This window comes from Lathyrus oleraceus, chromosome 4 (genome assembly GCF_024323335.1).
Source record: "Lathyrus oleraceus cultivar Zhongwan6 chromosome 4, CAAS_Psat_ZW6_1.0, whole genome shotgun sequence".
Taxonomy (NCBI): Eukaryota; Viridiplantae; Streptophyta; class Magnoliopsida; order Fabales; family Fabaceae; genus Lathyrus; species Lathyrus oleraceus.
In genome coordinates this window covers 499567814-499591564 of record NC_066582.1, presented here as the reverse complement: position 1 = coordinate 499591564, position 23751 = coordinate 499567814, and the positions used below count along the sequence as shown (strand labels likewise).

Sequence of the window (23751 nt, the reverse complement as noted above, 5' to 3'; positions counted from 1 at the left end):
TCATCTTTATCTTCTCCATCGAAACGCCTTAACGTAATTTTAAACTCAACTTCCATCATTGTTTTTGAAATATCATCTCTTCTAAGACACCTATGTGTTCAAAACATCATCTCTTCCAACACACGCACATTTTCGAGACTTCACTTAATTCATTTGAACGTCATTGAAGCACCAACGAAGATTGAAATGAAGGAAAGACAACCAAACTCGAACAAATCTTCCTCCACCATTGTCGCATCTTCTTCATCATGTTTTTCGGTCTGTGAATTACTTTATCCATGCACGCAACTTAGAAATATTAGTTTTTGTTGTTGTGAATTGCTTATTGCTTATGGATTTTGTTTACGGGAGTTACTTTTTATTATCTAGATTTCAAATTATGGCTCATACTACTATGGATCCAAGCCATACAATTAATTTTGATCTTGTTTCTCCTCTACTTTCTCACTGCACTTCATTCCGTAGCTTAACTGGCAAGCTTCTATATTTAACTCATACTCTTCCTGATATTAGTTATGTTGTTTGTAGGTTAAGTCATTTCCTCTCTAAACCAACTGATGACCATCTACAAGCTGCATTATAGATTTTGCGGTACATCAAAACATAACCTTCCAAAGGACTTCTTTTCCAGGCTTCATCTTCTACTATTCTAACCGATTTTACAGATTTCGATTGGGGATCAAGTGACGAAACAAGAAGATTAACAACCGGATTTTGTTTCTACATTGGAATATCTCTCCTATGCTGGAAGAGCAAGAAACAACACATTTTCCAAATCCTCTTCTAAAGCAGAGTACCATGCACTTGCAAATGCCACATGCGAAGCACAATGGTTTCGTACCTCCTCTTTGACCTTGGAATTTAACACAGCCAATCTATAAGCTTATTACGTGATAACTTATCTGCTATACATATCGGCAAGAATCCGATCTTTCACGAACGTACTAAACACATCGAGATGGATTGTCACATAGTCACAATGTTCGTGATAAAGTACAAGAGAAAATTATTTACTCAATGCCTATTCAATCCAATCAAGTAGCTGATATTTTTACCAAACATCTCTATCGTGAACCTTTTAGCTCTCTTGTTCCCTAGAAATGAACAATATCCATTCTAGTTTGAGGGAACATTAGCCCTTAATTAGTTTATGTTTATTTAAGTTAGTTTGTAACTAACTTTCTTATTTGTAGGATTCAGTTTGTTGACTCAATGCTACTATATATTATACCGGACACCTCCATTGAATGGTAATAAGGAAAAATATTCAATAAAGTTTTTATCTTTTGTTTCTTAGTCTTTCTCACTCATGTCAAATGCCATGTATTAAAAATATATGAGGTATAAATTACTAATTGCGGGTTACTGATTGGTGAGCCTATATAAAAGCCTTGATTCATAATATGATATTAAAAATCTGGTCTAAAATCTGGTGTGCTACTTGATATCAGATTTCCGCTATGAGGTCACCTATCATTTATTTCCACGCTACAGATGTTCAGTCTTGGACGAATAGTTGTGTTAAGAGTTTCATATTGGACAATATATGGTTCGAATATGTACTTATAAATAGAGACAATCTTCATCTTAAAGTGCAACAATTTTGTAGGGTTGAGTTTGACTCAACATTTCTTAACCTAGTATTTGAGCAAAATTGAATGCAATTTTCTATTGCGATTTCTTGAGAAAATGAAATTTTCTCACCCTTTCATCCCCTTTCTTTCATCAAAATTTGTTTTCATTGATTTTGTTTCCAAGAAATTTAATTTTCTTTCATCAATTGTATACATAATTTCCACCAAATCCATTCCAAGACATTTCATTTTCTTTCGTAGATTCTAGGATTTATTCTCTTGAATCTCTTCTTTCTTTTTTCTTACCGTTATTGCGATTTGAGATGTCGCGTTTTGCTTTATGTTATTCTCTCAATCTTTTCTTTCCCACTGGTTACTATCATTGCAAGTGAAGTTAGGAATTGATTCTCACATGCTTAGTCGTGGACTAATTATCCTCATTTTGCCTCTGTTCTTGACCTTCAATTCAGTTCATTTTTGAGTTTCAAAACTGTTTCTATCTCTTGATTTTTGTAATGTATTTGTGGTGTTGAAATCTTCATTGCATAATTTCTTGCCGAATAACTGGTTTGCTACATCTTCACCTTTATTTGCCTTAGATTTCCAACTATTCTTTTCTAACTTGGATCACCATGGAGAAATTTAATTTGAAGCATGTTGATTTGGAAATAGTATTCACTTATTGGAGAGGGTTTGTAATTGAAACGTTTGTTGACTACCTCAAATCTCTTAAGTGCACTGTTTCTGAGTTTGCTTGGCCTTTGGTTGATGAAGTTTAATGCAATTTTGGTTATGGTAATTAACTGAACATCCATGTTGTTACTTCATGTGGGGCATAAGCATAACCATGAAGAGAATCAAATGATCATGAATCCTTCTGAGAGAATATCTACCAACAACACTTGATCATACCTACTATGATAGTCTTGACAAATCTCAATATTAATGATTACTCTAGCTTGGAAGGTCCGGTGCAGTAGTGTATGTTAACTTGTTAAGCAACAACATATTGCAGACAATGAAAATACCAAAGTAATTTCTACTCATTTATGACTACAACATGGTTATAAATATTGTGCTTCTTCCCATGGTTATTTGTTGTTGATGATGTTTAGCCTTATTGGCTTATTTTTTATTTAGATTTTGTTTATGATAATTAAGCATGATGCTTTTGTCATAGATGGGTAAGCATTTGTTTTGCTTATATATTTTAGTGTTTTGTGTTAAGATATTAGATATAATCCAAGTTGAGTTTTGTGGCTCAAGTCCAAAGCTAATTAGGGTTTAGAAATTATTACTTAATTTGTTATTTTATTTAGTATTCAAGTCACTTAGTATATAAATAAACATTTTTTAATAATTCTATTCAATAATACAATCCTTATTTCCTTATTCTCTATTTCTCTCCTTACTAAAAGTGCCTCAAGCACTAACAAATTGGTATCTAGAGCTCCAATTAGATTTTTTATTGTGTTTTCAAGAATCACACGTCGGAGATCATGTTTCCGAGATCGTGGGTTGTTTGATCAATCGCTGCAAAGATGAATGGTAACGGTAATTTACCTAACTCCCTTCTAACTCTTGACGATAATAATTAGTTTCGATGGAGAAAACAAATACAATCTCTATTTGGAATTTCTGAAATCTTAGAAGTGGTTACTAATGGAGTTCATGTGGTTGGTGAAGATGCAACTGACGCATAGAGAACCGCTCACAAGGATGCCAAGAAGAAGGATTGCAAGGCGGCGTTTTACATCCAATCGACGGTTGATCCGACTAATTTCGATAGAATCGCTCATGTTGAATCGACGAAGGAGGCATGGGATAATCTTGTCAAGTACTATGAAGGAGGGGGGAAAGTCAAGGTTGTCAAGTTGCAAACTTTGCGATGACGATATGAATTGTTGTCGATGGGAGAATAAGAAAAGATTACATGCTATGTGTCGAAGGTGCAATAACTTGTCCAGCTCATGAAGGGTTATGGTGAAATCCTAACTGATAAGATGATAGTTGAGAAGGTAATGCATACGTTGACCACTCACTTTGATCATGTTATCGTAGCTATTCAAGAATCTAACAATCTTGAAACCCTAAAACTAGAAGATTTGGTTGGTTTGTTGGAGGCGCATGAGATTAGGATTGTCGAAAGGAAAGGAGTTCAAGACTCGATACAAGCACTACAGGCTCAATCATGGAAGAAGAATGGTGGTTCCAATAAGTTCAAAGGCAAAATCGACAAGACTCGGGTTAAGAAGTCTTGGTCGAATCCTCACAAGAATAAGGTCGATGATAGAGCTTCTGAATCCTCGAAAGTTGTCGATCTATGTGATCAAGAAAAAGGACTAAGTATTCAAAATCTTTTAGAGATTCAAGATGCTTATCGAAAACCAGGGTAAAAAGAATATCAAGGTGTTACGAACAGATGGAGGTGGCGAATACACATCCAAGACATTTGAAGCATTTTGGGCAAAACATAGTGTTAATCATGAGGTAAATGCTCCTTATACTCCTTAACATAATGGAATAGAAAAAAGAAGAAACAATACCATATTAGATATGGCGAGATGTATGCTGAAGCAGAAGAATTTTCCAAAATCCTTATGTGGTGAAGCTGTTTCGACTATCGTTTATATACTGAACAGGTGCCCTACCAAGAAGCTGAAGAATAAGGTTCCTGAAGAAGTGTGGAATGGCAAACGACCATCAGTGAGTCATCTAAAGGTGTTTGGCTCTATGTGTTACAAGTATGCTCTTGATGCTAGAAGAATGAAGCTTGATGACATGAGTTTACCTATGATTCTAGTAGGATATCATAAGACTGAAGCATACATGTTATTCAATCTAATTAATCAGAAGATTATGATTAGTCGAGATATTATGATTGATGAAAATTCTGTCTGGGATTGGAATTCTAGTAATGCAATTGACAAGCCATTGATGAGTTATGACTTCGATGAAGCAAGTAATGATGTCGAAGTCGAAGATATTATCAATATTCTAGTTGAAGTAGAAGTTATTGTGGACATGCTAGACATAGTCGAAGTCAGAGAGGTTATGAATGGCACAAGTAAGAGACCTCGAAGAACTAGAGCTCGTCCAGCAAGCTTCAAGACTATGAAGTGGTTGGTGATGATGAAGTCACAACAGATGGAGAACTAGTTCATTTTGCTTTACTTGCAGGTGTTGAACCAATCAACTATAGTGAGGCTTTAAAAAATATGAAGTAGAAGTTTGTTGTGGTCCAAGAGTTACAAGCAATCGAAAGAAACAACACATGGGAGTTGGTCGAATTGCCAACACATACAAAAACCATCAAAGTGAAGTGGGTGTTCAAGTTGAAGCATAATATTGATGGTTCAATAGCACGACATAAGGCGAAATTGGTGGCTCAAGGATTTCTTTAGCGAGCAGGACTCGACTACTCTGAAGTCTTTGTACGTGTCGCAAGATTGGAAACGGTTCGACTAGTGGTAGCCTTGGCATGTAAGCAAGGTTTGTCGACATTTCACTTAGATGTAAAATTAACACTTTTGAATGGACCTTTAGATGAAGAGGTGTATGTCACACAAACTCTTCGATTTGTGATTCAGGAGGAAGCAAGAAAAGTATACAAGTTACACAAAGCGCTACATGGTTTCAAGCAAGCACCTAGGGCATGAAATAAGAAGATCGACTCATACTTGGTCGAATTGGAATTCATCAAATGAAAATATGAGTATGATGTCTATGTTCGGGTTATGGCACAAGATATAATAATCATCTGCTTATATGTTGATTACTTACTAGTAATTGAAAGTAACTTGAAGAACTTGTCAAAGTTCAAAGAGCTGATGAAAAATGAATTTGAAATGTCGGATCTGGAAAAGTTGTCATACTTCCTAGGCATGGAATTTCAAATGTCTAAGCAAGGTATGGTGCTACATCAAATAAAGTATGTCAAAGAGATACTCAAGAGATTCATAATGGATGATTCGACTTCTTCATCTTCGCATATCAAACCAAATTTGAAGTTGGAGAAGTATGGAGAGGAAGACAAAGTCGGTGCAACTTTGTTCAAACAAATTCAATTTAATAATACAATCCTTATTTTCTTATTCTCTCTTTCTCTCCTCACTAAAAGTGTCTCAAGCACTAACTTGTACTATTTATTGTCAAAATTTGTGCCTCGATTGACTTTGTTGATATGCTTCTACCTTATGATGGCTAGACTTTATCACTTATGTTAGGTAGCTAAGTCTTGAATTGTGGTTTCTACTTAATGGTTAAGTGTTTGATTGTTGCTTCTTTCGAGTGATTAAACTTTAAGTTGAGGTTTCTACTTGATGGTTAAACTTGTATTGCCTTGTTTGGCATATGGAAATTTACTCCGAAGAATGGAGTTTTTCTTATTTTCTTTTGGAGTGAATGTTGTGGAAACATTATAAGAGGATTGATGAGGTCCAAGAGTAACTCGAAGACTTCTTAGAGTTATGCACCTCGACTATTACAAATTTAATAAATGGTTATGGCTTTGATGCAGCTGGTATGTTCTGACATTTATTATTGTATTTTTTATTTTGATTTCTGTCGACCATTTCAAGTTGGAAATGTTGTCAAAGCTGAAAGTATTGTGCGTTCCTTCTAGCTTGCAGGAGAATATGTAGAAATATAGAAGGTATAGATTAGTAATTAGTGGATTACTAATTAATGAGCCTAGGTCTTGGTATAATATTTTTCACCACTTTCTCATTTTGTAACATTTCTCTTTTAATGTGTTACTCCATCTATTTTTTATTATAAATTATTTTATAATATTTATTTTTCACACGTATTAAAAAATATAATAATTATGATATAAGAAAGAGAAATTATAAAAGGTTTTATAAAATCATTTTTTATTAATAATATTGAAAAGATAAAATAATTAAAAATAATAATAAATATTTAAGAGTAATATAAAAAAAATATTAATAATTTATTAATATTATAAAATAATTTATATTATAGTACTAAATATTTTTTCAAAATGATTTATAATAAAAAACACATTGAGTTTTACTCTCTTTGTTCCATGGAAGTCATGTTTTCTATCTGCGTGAGTTATCAATATCCAAAATTCGCATATCGTGCGTATTGATTCTAATATAAGTTCTGTCTCCTTAATTATTTTTTAAATTCAAATTAATTATTTAACCTACTTTTATGTTATCAATTTACATTCTACTAGTACCTATTCAATATCAACAAGTTCAACATAAATCAACTAAAATCCAACATAATCAGCATAAAACAAATTGCATAGAGAAAATACAAAGATATTTAAATTGAGTTATTATAAGACATTACCAAAAACTAGCATAGGGGAAATTCAAAGAAACAAGCTACCGACATTAAGAAGGAAGCATACCCGAATTTTCCCACTACATGCCTCTTCAACTATCCAATAAATGCACATTTAATTAACTTGAATACAACGTCCCTTTCAATCTATTATGCACATGCATTTTCAGATAATAGTACTACTTGCATTTATATATCTCCAATTAATAATCATCATCATTATTTAAATGAAATCTCCACAAGCTCATTGTGTAACGTTACATAGGGTGGAACCATAATAATTCACACAAAACTCCAATTCATATAATGCCATTTTTGCATTGCAGTGCAATTACTACCATCACTGTACCACATCAACGTCACACTTATTACAACTACTATACTTTCATATACTTTCATATTCTCATATCAAAAAAATCTAAATCAATATTTTGATATATCAAATACTAGTACAACAAAAAAACAGTCAGAAAAAAGAACCAACTAAAAATCCAAAAACACGTTCCAAATCTAATACTCAGTCACATGCAAATTCAATGCCACGTCAGATTCTACAATACAAAAAAGATTCTCCTTTTTTTTGAACATGAACATTATAATAAAACAAATTACAACAAGTCTTATAGTACTAGTAACTAATTAGATTAGATAAGATTAATATGGTTATTATTAGTACTAACCAGTGTTTTATGATTGGTAATCAAAGAGTTTTTGCAATGAGTAATAGCACCTTGAATAGCACTCTGCAACTCTTCCATGGAAGAAGAATCACGAAGAACACCTTTTGATGAAAGAACACCAGAATGACTTGGCGAAGATCTCATTGAAGAAGGACAGCTTGAAACGAAGTTTCTCTTTCTTGGATACCTTAAATTCCCAGAAAACGAATGAGATAACATACCCGCGTTTTCTTTCTTCATTTCCTTCTCAGATCTCTCTGCTTTTGATAACAGAGACATGACCGTTAACGTTGTATTTGTGTTTGTAGCTGTTGTAAGTTCTTCCGTTGGTTGTTGTTTTTGAGAAAGTTTCTCGTATAATGGTTTCACTTTCTTGAAGTATTTTCGAATAACCTCTTTTGCAGTAACACTCATTCGTTTCATGGAAGAGTTGTTAATGATATTACTAGTTTCGGTTTCGGTTTCGGTTTCTCGTTCTCTGGTTTTTACGACGGTTTCTCTACGGAAAACAGAGGAGAATCTTGAGAGAGAGAAATACTTGTTGGTTTTCTTCAACTGTGAACTGGATCTGTTGTTGTTGTTGTTGTTGTGATGGAGACGTTTGAGTTCGTCGTCTTCAGTGACAGAGCTTGGTCGAGAGGAATCACAGGAGTCAGGGAAAAGAGCGAGGTCACTGATGAAAGAAGAGGTGGAATCGTTTGAGTTGGTGCTACCGGTGGAGTCACGGGGAGCGGTGGAGGAGGAAGTGGCGGAGGAGGTGGAGGAGGAAGAGAGGAGAAGAGTACGGACCATGGAGATACGAGGGGAGAGATGGAGAGGTAAGAGTTGGCCTTTGTAGAAGAGTTCATCTGCGGGACAGAGATGGTTGGAGGATTTGCGAGGTGAGATGGAGATAGTGAATTCGAAATCAGAGGAAGAAGATGATGAAAATGAGTGTGATGGGGACGAAGGTAGTGTGTGTGATTTTGATTCTTTTGTTCTGCTGGTTTTTCTTTTTCCCATTTCGTCTCTTTTGTGATCTACTACATCATACATTACTACTCTGCGGTGTTGTATACTACAGTATGGTATGGTTGGGGGCTAAAAAGCCTAAAACTAGAGATGCTACTCAAATCTACCATTTATAACGGATGAATAGAAGATGTGTATTTAAAAATTCTAGTTAGTTATTGGTCATCAATGCTCTTTTGACCTTCTATTTTAAAACATTAATTGTTCTAAAGAATCAAAGTAATTTTGATATGGATCAATTTTCCATAAACTATTACGTGTATTTCGTTATAAAATAAAATTAATGCTTTTTATTCAATTTTTAATATTTATTTTATTTATGTGTTTGATTGAACTTTTATTTTTATTGGTAAAATTAAAATTAAATAATGATGGAGATGGGATAACTAGTAGTAGCCCTCCTTCTATAATAAATGATTTATTTAGAATAAAAGTGTTTCAAAATGACTTAAAATTTTAATTAGTTGTGTTAATTCAATGTCATACGAAGTTAACATTATTTTATGATCAAATATTGATAAAAATGATTAAATAAGATAACAAAAATAAAATTAAAAATTAAAAAACTAAAATAAAATATTAAATTAAATTAAAAGACTTTATATATATATATATATATATATATATATATATATATATATATATATATATATATATATATATATATATATATATATATAACATTAATGATACGAGTGGTATAAATTAAAAAATAATAATATATTTTTCTTAAAATAATAAGGATATAAATGAAAGAAAAAATAATAAATTAAATTTTTTAAGTTAAAGAGCTATTTTAAATAGTTTTTGACAACAAAATAGTAAGAAAAGGTAAAAGTTAAAAATTAAATAACATTTATTAAATTAATTTTTTTTATTAATGTAATTGAAAAATTAAAAGCTCTTTTTTTTCTCCCCGGATCGACTATAAATTATAATTTTTTTTGAATATTTTACTTAAATTAAAAAATATATTCATCCATATCATAGATGTTCTTTTTAAAAATTTTACTTTTTTAAATAATAATTAGTTGTATTTATTTTAATTGTAAAATCAACATTATTTATTAAAATAATCTTATGAATAATAATATGTAGTATAATACTTGTATTAATTAAAATATAATAAATAAAAATAAGTTAATAAAAAAATATTATATCGGTACTTCAAAAAATAAATAATTTAAAATAAAAGTAAATAAAAAAGAAGACGTATATCATATCATGAGACAGGAGGGAGAAGTTATTTTATATGGATAAAAGAATACACCTATAATACAACAACTCATTGACTATATATGAAATATATAATGAAATAGAAATTAAAATAAGTTGAAGAATAAAGAGGAATTAATAGGGTATATTAAGAAGGAGAAATAAATTATTGTTGCATGAAAATTATAAAGTGACTTATAATTGATGTGAATAAAAATATATATTTTTTTTTAAGAATAAAGATATTTGATAAGAAGTGGTTTAAAAATACTCTCTTTAAATATTATAAATAAAAAAGTATTTTTATTTTTACACAAATAAAAATTTATTCTTTTAAAAAGTTAAATATTTTAATTTTCAATAAGGATTTTTCAATCCATCATACAATTGATCCGTAAAATTACACATGAACATTTCACAGTTGATGTGAAAGTGGTTGATCATTTGAAGTGACCTCGTATAATCGAAATACAAAGAAGGTTTTGAAGGATTAAACACTTGTATCAGTCACTCCCTTCACGTCAACCACCATGTTCTTTAAAACTTTCTTTGTGCTTGAATTTGACAATATTCTAAGGTGCTTTAAATCTTTCTCTAAAGAGACATTGTGTTGTAGAAATGGTTAGCAAGTCCTACGTATATTAGATGGACTGTGTTGAGAAGGTTTTGTTGTGGCAAGTGATATTTTATAAACATCACTCTGGTAGTTAACTTATGACTAAGAAAAATATGTCTTATGTATTTGACAGAGTTTCTAGTTTTCACACCATTGACATCGTTATTAAAACTTGATGGTGGGATACATTATATTGTAGTAGGTTTTATTTGGATATGTTTGATATTCAAGATTGTTAAGAAATAAGTGGATAAATATGTGGCAAATATCTCAAAGATTTTCAATTTGGGTCGGGATATCAGGTGGTATTGAGGTCATTCTACATAAAGCCAACAAATATTGAGAAACTGACATGCAAATGGTTCTTTAGTTATGCTCACAATAGATTACTTGGATGCTTTCAAAATGGTAAATTGATTGGTACTATTGTGTGACACGAGGTGAGATGCCCATATATTTATTTGTGGATTGAGTTTTTTATGGACATATAATGAGGTTGTACCTTAGGGATAAACATGTTATGTTAGCCACTTAAGTAGAACAAGATGATCCATTAGGCTGCTCCTTTTTGCTTGTGTGTTACACCCTCTGACTCATAAAATCAGATACAATTACAATATTCTTCTTCATGTCTGGTATTTTGATGATGAAATCTATGTTGGAGATTCGGATGATGTGGCTAAAACCCTTGACATCAAACAACGTCATTTATGTTCTTTCCGCCTAATTCTCACAAACGACATCTATTTTTGCACGCATGGCATCTAACATGGCATATGTTCATACATGTGGCATTTGAAATGGTATATGTTCATCACAAAGGTCATCAAAATTCTAAGAAAAATTCCAAAATTCTTTACCTTCATTCAAGATTTGAACCAAAGGCCCCACCTTCCATAACTTGTGAAATATAAACGCCATAAGTATAAATGTAATTGTTATTACATAATAGCTCAGTCTTACATTTGAACCACCGATACCTCTCATTTATTTCATTTTGAAACAATTGTGTACCTGTGCAATTTGATAGTAGAAAATTTATTGTCACACATTTTTTCAGGTGGCTTTGATAAACATTTGAAGGAGAATGTGGAGTACCTAGAAGAGCTTACAAATTTAGCTTAAAAGCAAGGGGTCTCTGATAAAATAAATTGCATCACATATTGCTCTACAAATGAAAGGAATACTCTTCTTTCGGAATGCATGTGTCTTTTACACGCCAGAGGTATGTGGAATCTTGTTAATTATGATTGTTGAAAATGGATAAAATTTGAATGCAGAAACATAATTTTCACGTAATGCTATTTGATATAGAATGAGCACTCTGGCATTGTTTTTTTTTTGGAAGCATTGGCAGCTTATATACTTGTAATGGCATGTAATAGTTGCAGTCACGTGGAATCGGTCAAGAATGATGTAACTGACTTCCTTTGTAACCCTACACCACAAAAGAATTATTCAGTAATGGATAACTTTATTAATGATCCCCTAGGAGCAGAAGAAATGGGTAGAGAAGCTAGGAGGCATGTTGTCGAGTCATTATCTACAAAGACATTTGACAAGCATTTAAATAGATGTCTTGGACATTGTTGTGAAAACGATGTCGAAATTACAAAGTATAATTGGTTTCTTGATCGGTAAGAAATCCATAAGGGTAGAAAAGAAGAAAACAATAAGAACACAATGAAATTGATTATAAACTATTATTCGTTACTTTCTCTTTGAAACAAGATTACAAGTGTTATAGAATAGCAAATAACATCTCTTACCCTAATTAGAATTTGAATTACATAATAATGAGAGACTAGCATGCTATTTATAAGAAAACTAACACACTAGACTAATGGATTTTTTCACACATGCTCATTACACAAGCTAACTTAGAGAACAAGTTAACTTAAACAATTGTGCATAACAAACAGACCCAATTCAACATGCTAACAATCTTACCATACTCCGACTATAGCATGTGAACGGACTTCAATGACATGCTAAGGTCATGTTGAATTATCAAACCAAGAAACTACCATTTGATCATACTAGAGTTCGGTCTAATATCTCACATACATTTAATGCGGAAGGGAGGATTGAGTTCAACATCAGGTACCATACACACACTATTTAAATCTTAATAACAAAGATGATGACATGTTCATTGTTATAAGATTTTCACTTTTGGATATTTGTTGACAATTTAAAAGGAGTTGAAACGTTTATAGAGAAATTTTATGTCACATGTGAAAGTGTGAACATGCACTCATTCTACAAACAACTTGGATGGATGACCTTCTTCGTGCTCACTGCATCAATTTATTGTGAAAACGATGCTGAAATTATAAAGTATAATTGATTTCTTAATCGATAAGAAATTCACATGAGTAGAAAAGAAGAAAACAATAAGAGCATAATGAAATTTGTTATAAATGGTTATTTATTATTATTTTTTTAAAACAAGATTACAAGTGTTATAGAATAGAAAATAATATCTTTAATCCTAATTAAGATTTGCATTATACAATAATTAAATACTATTATGCTATTTATAAAAAAACTAATACACTAAACTAATGAGATTTTTCAATTATCAACTATCAAGTACCGACTATCAACTAGAATGAAATAGTTTTATTAAACATAGCCTTAATGTGTCCGGTGTACTATTGTCATAAATGAATAGTGTCCGGTGTACTATTATTGTCATAAATGAATAGTTTGGGGGAAAAAATCACATGTATGCCTTATGAAACAAAGGGGGTTTCACATGGGAGGAGTTTATGAAACGTCTTTGATCTGAGTGAGTGGGTCTGGTCATGTGTTAGATGGTATCACGTGCCCTATACGTAAAATAAGGAAACCCAAACATGTGTGAGAAAATGTGTCGGCCTCCTATAGTACTAGTAATTTAACGTTGCAATTAGTGCTAAGCAGTGTGATTTTTGACGGCAGGCATTTAGTTTAGTACAGTAATTAAAAATTACAGTTGTCTTGTTTCTTCAACAGAATAGAAAAAACAGTAATTAATTTAATGTTATTACTAATAGTATGTGTTTTGTTTTGTTGTACCTGGTTATTTGTCAGATAATTTGGACCCAATCTCAAGGGGGCATATGCTTTGACAGCATAATCCATGGCATTACTTGTGGGAAGACTATATGATGCTTTGTTTGTAAGGAATTTGTTCCTCGTGGAATCTAGCACTTCTTTCAAACTTTAGGTGTTCCTTCCATGAATAGAAAAAAATGTTTTTATTATATTTCTATTTGAGATGAACAATGGATCCATATTCATAGATATTAGTACAATATAATTCATACTTACACTTACGGATATCCATCTGAATCCGTCTCGAAGTTGATGGAGAAAATCAATTTTGATTGAGTGAGGACACCAGTATTCATCCCAGACCCGTCTCGAAGTTAATGGAGAAAATCAATTTTGATTGGGTGAGGACACTAGTATTCATCCCAGACCCGTCTCCGAATTCGCACAATTTATTTCATAATGTAAATTATTATTTAGTTTTCATAATTTGGAATATTAGATATGTGACAAATGTTTTGATATTTTTATTTGTATTAATTATTTAAAATATTTGAAATGTATATATGAAATTTTTCCAGGTTGTTTTATTTATTTGTAATGTAATTTGATTTTGGAAAAAATAAATATTTCTATTAAAAACATTGATTTTACTAAAAGAATGATGACGGAGCGGAGATACCCGAACCCATTTGGGACGAGTTTGTGTTTTAATTCTTCATCCCCGTTTGAGTTTGGGACGGGAAACAGGGATTTGAGTTTGGGTTTGAGGAAAGTAAAAACCGTCATCGACCCGTCCCATTGTCATGCCAAGATATTCAACTCAAAATTTAAATTTGACATAAATTACAATTTCTTTCTAAAAGTCTTATTTCAATCGATATAATTTCAGTTTTTCAAATATTCAATTAAGTTGGTTTGGTGGATAAATCATATAGATTTAGCCGGTTTAATATTTATTGAGTTAAATCTATAAAAAAAAATCATAGATATTTACTTTTTAATTAAAAAAAAACTATCAAAATTTTACAATATCCAAAAAATCATTTTTTCAGATTCTATTTATAAGAAAAATTGATTTTTTAGATTCATTAAATAATCAATGTATCTGATACATTATACAATTTAGATACATTGATTATTCAATGAACCTAAAAAATAAATTTTCTTTTATAAATAAGATCGGATATGATATTTTTTTATTATTAAAAGTAAAATTATCATTACTTGATAATGTTTCTAATATCATTTAATATTAATTTGGTCATTATAATACTTTGAACCATAAATTAAATAACACTAAAAATATATTATTGCATATCCTTGTATTATAATGAGTACACAATGCTACTATTAAATTATAAAAATGATAATAATCCACAATATTATAAACCTCATTTTTATAATCGATCAGCTCTATAATAATAATTAAAAAAAAATAAGTATTAATTGAGTTCGATTGAGTTCGATTTTTGAGGAGTCCAAAATAATCATCTAAGTCTGATCGAAGCAATCTTATACTATCCAAATTAAGCAACTAGATCAACCTGACACCCGACCTGGTTCGTTTACACAAAAAGAACAATGAGTCTGTCAGTTTTAATTCGGCGGTTAAAATTTGTCCACCAGTAATTTCTATATGTATTACAAATTATAAGAGGGAAAAAAATAGGTTGAATACTTTTTTTTGCCTCTTATCTTTGACTCAATGTCTAGTTTGATCCTTTAACTTTTAAAAAGATCATTTTAATTTCTTAACTATGCAAATTGGATCACATTAATCATTTCCGTCCATTTTATTAGTCAAAGTCAATCATTCTGACTATATGATGTTGATGTTGAATCATGTGGCTTATACTAAATTTGTGAATGATTTAGTGACACAAAAATCTGTCACTAATTTTTTCTCTGGATTTTAATTAGTATTTTTCATCTTCTTCCCCAATTTTGTACATGAGCATTGTCATACCCCAAAAATTACCCATCATTTTTCCTAAAAAAAAAAAAAAAAAAAAAAAAAAAAAAAAAAAAAAACGAAAAAAAAAAAAAAAATTTTTTTAATTAATTAATTAATTAATTAAATAATTAAAATAAATAAATAAATAAAATATAACAAATTATTTTGGACTTGGGTCTCCCTCATTCCAAGCCCATTACCCACGAAATTAGTCTATAAGTTTCAGTAGGGGAGTTACACTTGGAGTTTACACTGGGAGATTCACTGGAGAAAGAAGGAAGAGAAGCAAAACACTCTGAGGTTTCCTTGGAACAAAACCTTGAGGAAAAAGAAAGGGAGAGAACAGAGAAGGACGGATAGAAACTTTGGCATAGGAACCCTGCCTACCCGGAGAATTCAGAGTAAAGAAACCCTAAAGGCAGCCCATCTGCACCGAAGCCATCGCCGTCCAATTCCCGCTGCCTAACTTATTCCGATACTACAAGTGGTCAATCCCTTCAACCTTGAATTGGCAAACAGGTTTGCGTATCTCTATTGTTTATACTTTCAATTGGCCATATCTACATATATAATGCATCATGATTAAATGTTGATATATAATTTGCTTTCGTATGGGAATTTAAATATGCCTGAATACCCTGAATGTTTGACCATGTTATTCCTGTGATAAAATGCCATAAAATTCAAAGTTCCTAACATGGGGCTGTTTTCAAATTCAAAATCCGTGGCCTTCGCTAGGCGAGGCAGAGGCGAACGAGACAGTACCTGATTCTTCTAGTCTGTTTTTTTTATGTTTTTATCATAGCCATGCATTATTTATCCTATCCTATTTATTGTTGTGATATTTCTCCGGTGTAATCTTCGATTGCATCCTGATTTGGTGTTCTGACATGTTTCTTTTTTTTTTGAGTTTCGTAAAGGTTCGCATATCCCAGGAAAAGGTTATTGGCTAGGTATTCCACTTTAGTTGTGGGATACCCTTGTGGAGTTTCACCCTAAATTAATTTTTAATGTATTAATTTCTAATGTATTAATTTTTTTTAATATATTATTTTTAATAATTTTAATGTGGAGTTTCATCCTAATTATATAATTAATTGTAAAACTTTGCCTTTGAATAAGTGATCTTGGACCTCTCTTTGTTGCCTTACGATTACGATATTACGGTCATGTCCCGCGAACGTGGGGATACCCTTAGCAAAGACCCTTCGGTTAAATCATCATAAAATAAATTATAGTCCCTCGGATGTTGCCTTCGAATATACAACTTTGTCCCTCGATGACCCTCCGATGTTGCCTACGGTTAAAAGATGATAGTCCCTTCGAATGCTAAGGTATCCTCGTAACTGTTGCCTTCAATGACCAATCGATGACCCTACGATGACCCTTTTACATCCAAAGGATAAAACTACTTATTTCTCAATAATAAGGACAGTTTTACCCTCATAAGGATAGGAAATACTCATAAAGACCTTGGGTCGGTATAACTCTTAATTGCTGGCTCACAACCTAAAACATTTTTTCACACCTCACATCTTTCAAAATACCTTCAGAAAATCACCACTTGGTATACATTCATACTAGAATCATTACCGAGTTATATTTTTCTAAACAATTTTCAAAACTAAACGAGATAATCACTTTGTATACATTCATACAAGAATCATTACAAAGTTAAATTCTCTTTTCAAAACAATTTTTCTAAACAATTCACAAACACTTTTTTTTAGACAAAAATAATATAAGTGATCGAGCAATTAAGAGCCCATGGATAACCATGGATACAAAGGGTGCTAACACCTTCCCTTTGTATAATGTACCTCCCGAACCCAAAATCTAAATTAAGGTTTTTCCTGTTCTTTTCCACCTTTCCTTATTGGATAAAAGAAAAGTCGGTGGCGACTCTTGCTAACCGCGACATTGCGATTAAAACCACAAAAAGTCCAGTTCACCGTATGACAGAACTGGCGACTCTGCTGGGGACCTTAAAAAGAGAGGTTACCTTAAAAACAAGATCACTTATTCAATTTGTCTGATTTATTTTTAAGGGATTGCTTGGGTATGTTATGCTTGAGTGAAAGATCCTACACCCGGATCTAGTGTACCTTAGGTAAGTAGCAAGAGATCATCGCGACTGTCCGGCGTATACTGGAATGGTCAAAATGATGGCTACGGTTAATGTGGCACTTTGGATGTCCTGATGTTCCTCATGTTAGTTGAGGAAATATTTGGCATTCGCGTGGTGTCATAAAAGCATTAACCAGACCTTTAGAACCCTAATTGACTCATCCTGGCCATTAGAAAGTAGTGAGATAACTGGCTTCGGTTCCGACTGGAGTTGGTTGAGACTCGATACTACACTCTTTGAGATTGGACTTTAGGGAAGCTTCGGTCAACCACTTGGTGTTGCACTGAAGTGGACTTAAGGAAAGGTCAATGATTTGAGATCCTTCTAGAACCCGGTTACTATTCTAAGACAGGTTGAACCAACCAAACTTCAGTGGGGAGGGTATTTACCTATGGAACTCACGCAAGCCTTAAAACCTAGGAATGATTGTTGTGTGACTTGCTTGTGCTTGTTATTTATCTAACAACATAACATCATAACATCATGGCATTGTACTAACCATTTCAAGGATTTAGGGATTTAACTCTGCCAAAAAAAAACAAAAACAAAAGCAAAAACAAAAGAGAAAAGAAAAAAAAAGCTCTTTTTGTTAGTTTATGCAAAGTTAAATCCCGAAAGTCCTTGAAAACATTTCATACATTGCATTGCATCGCATAACAGGTATTCTAAAGGATCAGTGTTCTCACGATTTTCCTATCAAACAGATTCCAACAGATTCCAGCAGATTCAAACAGATTGAACAATGGCTCTCGAACAAACTGTCAAAGATCTCCAGGCCCAGAATGCTCAATTCCAGGAAATGATGCTGAGCTTATCTAAGGGGCAGGAAGAACTGAAAGCTCTTTTGATGGAGAAGAAGAAGGACCAGAAACCTGTGGGTTACATCAACCCGGGGAGAAGGCTTAAGGGACAGGTTACAGGAGTCAAGATTAGAATTCCGAAGGATTCAGAAGAAGAGACCGAGAATGATTCGGAAGATGAGAATCCTAATCTCGTCAATTCTGAGGACGACGATGAAGATTATGAACATGAACAGTACTCTCCGAAGGATGATAAGTACAAGTTGCTGGAAGAACGTATGCTAGCTATGGAGGGGCAGAAAGTGCCCGGTCTGGATTTCGAAAACTTGGGTCTGGTCTCTGATGTGGTCATTCCCCGCAAATTCAAGGTTCCCATTTTCACTAAGTATGATGGTGCCTCTTGTCCTCAGATGCATCTAAGGGCTTATGTGAGAAAGATTCAGCCGCACACTACTGATAAGAAACTGTGGATCCATTTCTTCCAAGAGAGTATGTCTGGCACACAGTTAGAGTGGTATTATCAGCTTGAGAGCTCTAACATCCGCACATGGACTGATTTAGCAACAGCTTTCTACAAGCACTACCAGTATAATTCTGAGTTAGCGCCTACTCGGCTACAGCTACAAAATATGACTATGGGCTCTAAAGAAAGTTTCAAAGAATATGCTCAAAAGTGGAGAGATTTGGCTGGCAGAGTCAAACCCCCTATGACTGATCGAGAGTTAGTGGACATGTTCATGGGTACACTGACTGGCCCATTCTACAGCCATCTACTGGGAAGTTCCTCGTCAGGTTTCACTGAACTTATCTTGACAGGTGAACGGGTTGAAAGCGGCATTCGAAGTGGAAAGATACAGGCAGCTACTTCTGCAAGCACCAAAAAGTCCTATCAGGGAAAGAATGAATCAAATGCTGTGTACAGTGAGAGGAAGCATAACAAGAAGAATCGTGACCATACTGTTGGGGCAGTTACAATTGCCGCACCGCCATCTCAGAACTTCCAACACAGACAAGACAGGTCGAGAAGACAGTTTACCAAGATCAATATGACTTTAACCCAAGCACTGCAGAGTATGTTAAAGGCCAATTTGATTACCCTCAGAGGCCCTCCTGCAAATCCCAACACTACTTCTCCTCGTTATAATCCCAACGCCAGGTGTGCCTATCACTCCGATAGCCCCGGGCATGATACGAATGATTGCTGGTTGTTGAAGAACAAGATTCAGGATATGATCGACGCTGGAGAAATTGAATTTGATCCTCCGGCGACCCCCAATGTCATCACAGCACCTATGCCTAATCATGACCAGAATGTTAATGTTGTGGACGACAATTCTCACGTTACTGACGTTGCTGATTTAGCATCTCCTCTCCTGATCGTTAAGAAGAATTTATTGCAAGCTGGTTTATTTCCAGGTTGTGCTGAAGATTGCGATCTCTGTGTACTCCGACCCAATGATTGTTTGAAGTTGAAGAACGGCATTCAACGGCTGATGGATGATCGTACAATTCTATTTGAAAGGGTTCCTAAGGTGGACAACTCTATTGAAGAGGTATCTGTGATTGCTAGGTCCAAAGCTCCAGTGAAGATTACCGCTACTAGAGTGCCTGTGAAGATTACCGCTGAGCCCAAAGTGGCTCCCCTGATTATTACCGCACCTGGCCCCGTGCCATATTCCTCCAGCAAAGCTATTCCGTGGAACTATGGAGGCGACGTTTACATCCATGGCATAAAGCAAGTTGGTAGTTCTGCTAATCCTAATGATATTGTGGGGACTAGTAAAGTTACTCGAAGTGGAAGGATCTACTCCCCAGAAATCTCACCTCCCGCTCCCGAAATTCGAGGAAAAAGACCAGTCAATCCTCCTCAGTCAGAGACATCGGTCGAAGTTACTTCTGAAGATGTTGCCAAACAGGAAATGGAAGAGATGTTGAAAATCATCCGTAAGAGCGATTTTGATGTAGTGGAACAATTGGGGCATACTCCGTCTAAAATCTCAATGTTGTCCTTGTTATTATCCTCTGAATCCCATGCCAATGCATTGATGAAATTCTTGAAGACCGCTCATGTGCCTCAAGAAACATCCGTCGATCAATTCGAACATTATGTTGCTAATTTGACTGTTGACAATGGCCTAGGCTTTTCCGATGCTGACCTGACGCCAGCAGGAAAGAATCACAATAAAGCTCTGCATATCTCCATCGAGTGTGAGGGGATCACCCTGGCTCACGTGTTGATCGACAACGGCTCTTCCTTGAATGTGCTCCCGAAAGCTGTACTCGATAAATTTGACTACAAAGGCATTGAACTGAAACCTAGTGATGTTGTGGTGCGTGCTTACGATGGTGCGAAGAGTGTTGTCTATGGTGAAGTGGTTCTCCCTATCAAGATAGGACCTCAAGTCTTCAACACTACCTTTCACGTGATGGACATTCGTCCCGCCTACTCCTGCTTGTTGGGGCGCCCTTGGATCCATGGGGCAGGTGCGGTAGCTTCGTCGCTTCATCAAAAGCTGAAGTATCCAATAGCAGGCATGGTTGTCACTGTATGTGGAGAAGAAGAGTATATTGTCAGTAGTGTGCAAGCCTTCAAATACGTCGAGATGGATGGTGAATTCTTTGAGACTCCTTCTCAGTCATTTGAAGTGGTTCCTCCACCCAGTCCTGTCCTTAAGCCAACTCCCCTTGTGCCCAAGGTTGTTCGTGCTCCCCCTGTCATGATCTCTCTGAAAGATGCTCAAGCCGCGATTGAAAATGGTGATCGTGCTGGTTGGGGTCAACTGATCAATGTACCGTACAAGTCTGATAAAGCTGGCCTGGGGTTTAACTCTGGAAAGATAGTCAAAAATCAGATTAATGCTATGGAAGATGCTGATAGTGATTGCGACTTGGATAGCTGGATTTTCCCAACAATTGGTGACGGACTCAACAATTGGAAGACTGAAGACATTATCCCGATTTCCTTTAGTCAGGAGTAATTGTTATTGTTTATTCTAGAATTGCAAATTTTAATTTTCTTTTACAATCAAACTTCTTAAAGCATTGTGTCTATGCCCGAGGCACAATGGCTAATTTGTTAGGGGTTTGTCATTTTCATAAGCATATTCATATTCAATAGATCAATGGACTTTTTGCATTCAAATATTGCGCTCTTTATCTTTCCTGTCATTTTTCAAACAAGCTATGTTTCTTGCACACACTCACGTAACAATTTGCCGATCCATATCCACTCTGGATCCTGTTGGTAATGACTCTGCTACTGTTCATTATGACTTTGAAAATCCGATCTACCAAGCCGAGGATGGAAGCGAGGAAGATTGTGAAGTCCCTGGAGAACTTGCCCGACTACTGCAAGAAGAAAAGACTATACAGCCGCATGAGGAATCAATTGAAATTGTAAATCTGGGTACTGAAATAAACAAGAAAGAAGTCAGAGGTTTCTTGGGGCACTCGAATTACATTGCCCGATTCATTCCACACTTGACTGCTACCTGCAAACCCATCTTCAAATTACTGAGACAAAATCAAGAGATGGTATGGAATGATGAATGCCAAGAAGCTTATGACAAAATCAGGAAATATCGCCAAGAACCTCCAGTTCCGATGCCACCAGTTGAAGGAAGACCTTTAATTACGTATTTGACCGTGTTAGAAAATTCAATGAGGTGTGTTGGGGCAACATGACGAGTCTGGTCGAAAAGAGCATGCCATATACTGCCTTAGCAAAAGGTACCGACTGTGAAACAAGATACTCACAGCCCGAGAAAGCTTGCTGTGCTTTGGCCTGGGCTGCTCGCCGACTAAGACAGTATATGTTGAATCATACCACCTTATTGACTTCTAAGATGGATTCTATCAAATACCTATTTGAGAAACCTGCTGTCTCCTGAAAGAGTTATCACTGACAATGGTACTAATTTGAACAACAAGATGATTACTGAACTCTGCACGCAGTTCAAAATAAAACACCATAACTCTTCTCCGTACCGGCCAAAGATGAACGGCGCTGTAGAAGCGGCTAATAAGAATATAAGAAGATTATACAAAAGATGACGGTAACATACAAAGACTGGCATGAGATGTTACCATTTGCTCTTCATGGTTATCGTACTTCGGTGCGAACTTCGACAGGGGCAACTCCTTTCTCTTTAGTCTACGGAATGGAAGCCGTTTTACCAGTGGAAGTTCAGATTCCCTCTCTAAGGATCATGAAAGAGGCGGGCTTAGACGAGGACGAATGGATTCAGACTCGACTCGATCAGATAAATTTGATGGATGAGAAGAGACTTGCGGCTGTATGTCACGGGCAGATATATCAGAAGCGCATGACCAGGGCATTCAACAAAAAGGTCAAGAGACAAGTGTATCAAATTGGCGACTTGGTAATCAAACGCATCATCCTACCACAAACTGACCCCAGAGGCAAATGGACTCCCACATACGAAGGGCCATTTGTGGTTAAGAAGGTATTCTCAGGTGGAGCCATGATACTCGCTACAATGGATGGTGAAGACTTCCCACATCCCGTGAACGCGGACATAGTTAAAAAATACTACGCATAAAAGAGACCCGCTAGATCGACGTATCTAGGCAAAAGTAAGGGCATCCCGGCGAACCAAAAGGGTTCGGGCAAAAATTAGGGATATATAAAAAAAAATGTACACCCGGCAAGTCGAAAACCTGAAAAGGCGGCTTGGGCAAAAAAGGGTATCCTGGTGGACTGAAAACCTGAAAAGGCGGTCCAGGCAAAAATTAGGGATTAAAGCGTATGACTATGTCCCGTTCTCAGTCAACTTTCATCCAAGTTCGAGGGACTGACCAAGCCAATCACTTCTATCCGACAGCAAGGGATGAGATGCTCGAAGACATAATGACAGTAGTAGACTTAAAATCAATAGGACTTCTTCCACATAGCTTTCTCTTTGTTTTCGACAATTTCCTCTTACTAGGATTTCTGTCTCCTTGTACACAAATTGCCTGTTTATAGGCCTTCTTTCAAAATCAATACAACCTTCTTTCAAAAGATGCTTTTGTTTTTTCTTTTTCTGTTTTGGTTGCGTAAATGTCCATTGATTTAATTTGAATTAATATGTGCATTTGAATATGATAAATGTTTACCAAAATATATGCGTAGAATAGCAATAGCAATTACTACCCGACTTCAGGATCGAGGAGAAGGTCTAACCATGCTTCCAATGAATCCGCTACCAATTCTATTCCCCCAGCAAGTCTGTTATTCCTCAGAAAATGGCAGTATCCCCAGGCACAGCCAGTTACTCCCCAACAGAGGTCGGCGTCACCAGACAGATTGATCATCTCATCCATCCCCAGCCAGGCTCTGTTGAATATTTCCACCATCAGACAGAAATCAAGCATCCCCAGCCGAGAAAGGGTCATCGACACAAATGTCTC

At 34.7% G+C, this 23751-nt stretch overlaps 1 protein-coding gene across 1 annotated transcript; it reads right to left on the bottom strand.

Annotated features, from left to right (window-relative positions):
- Positions 1-7301: 7301 nt before the first annotated feature.
- On the bottom strand, positions 7302-8725 carry LOC127076824 (probable membrane-associated kinase regulator 1). The gene has a single exon (XM_051018613.1). The coding sequence runs from the start codon at positions 8606-8608 to the stop codon at positions 7538-7540; it is 1071 nt and encodes a 356-aa protein (XP_050874570.1). The 5' UTR covers positions 8609-8725; the 3' UTR covers positions 7302-7537.
- Between the last annotated feature and the right edge of the window lie 15026 nt (positions 8726-23751).

Bases quoted from the DNA above. Each gene is read 5' to 3' on its own strand.
- LOC127076824 (XM_051018613.1), bottom strand. From the start codon at position 8,608: ATGTATGATGTAGTAGATCACAAAAGAGACGAAATGGGAAAAAGAAAA.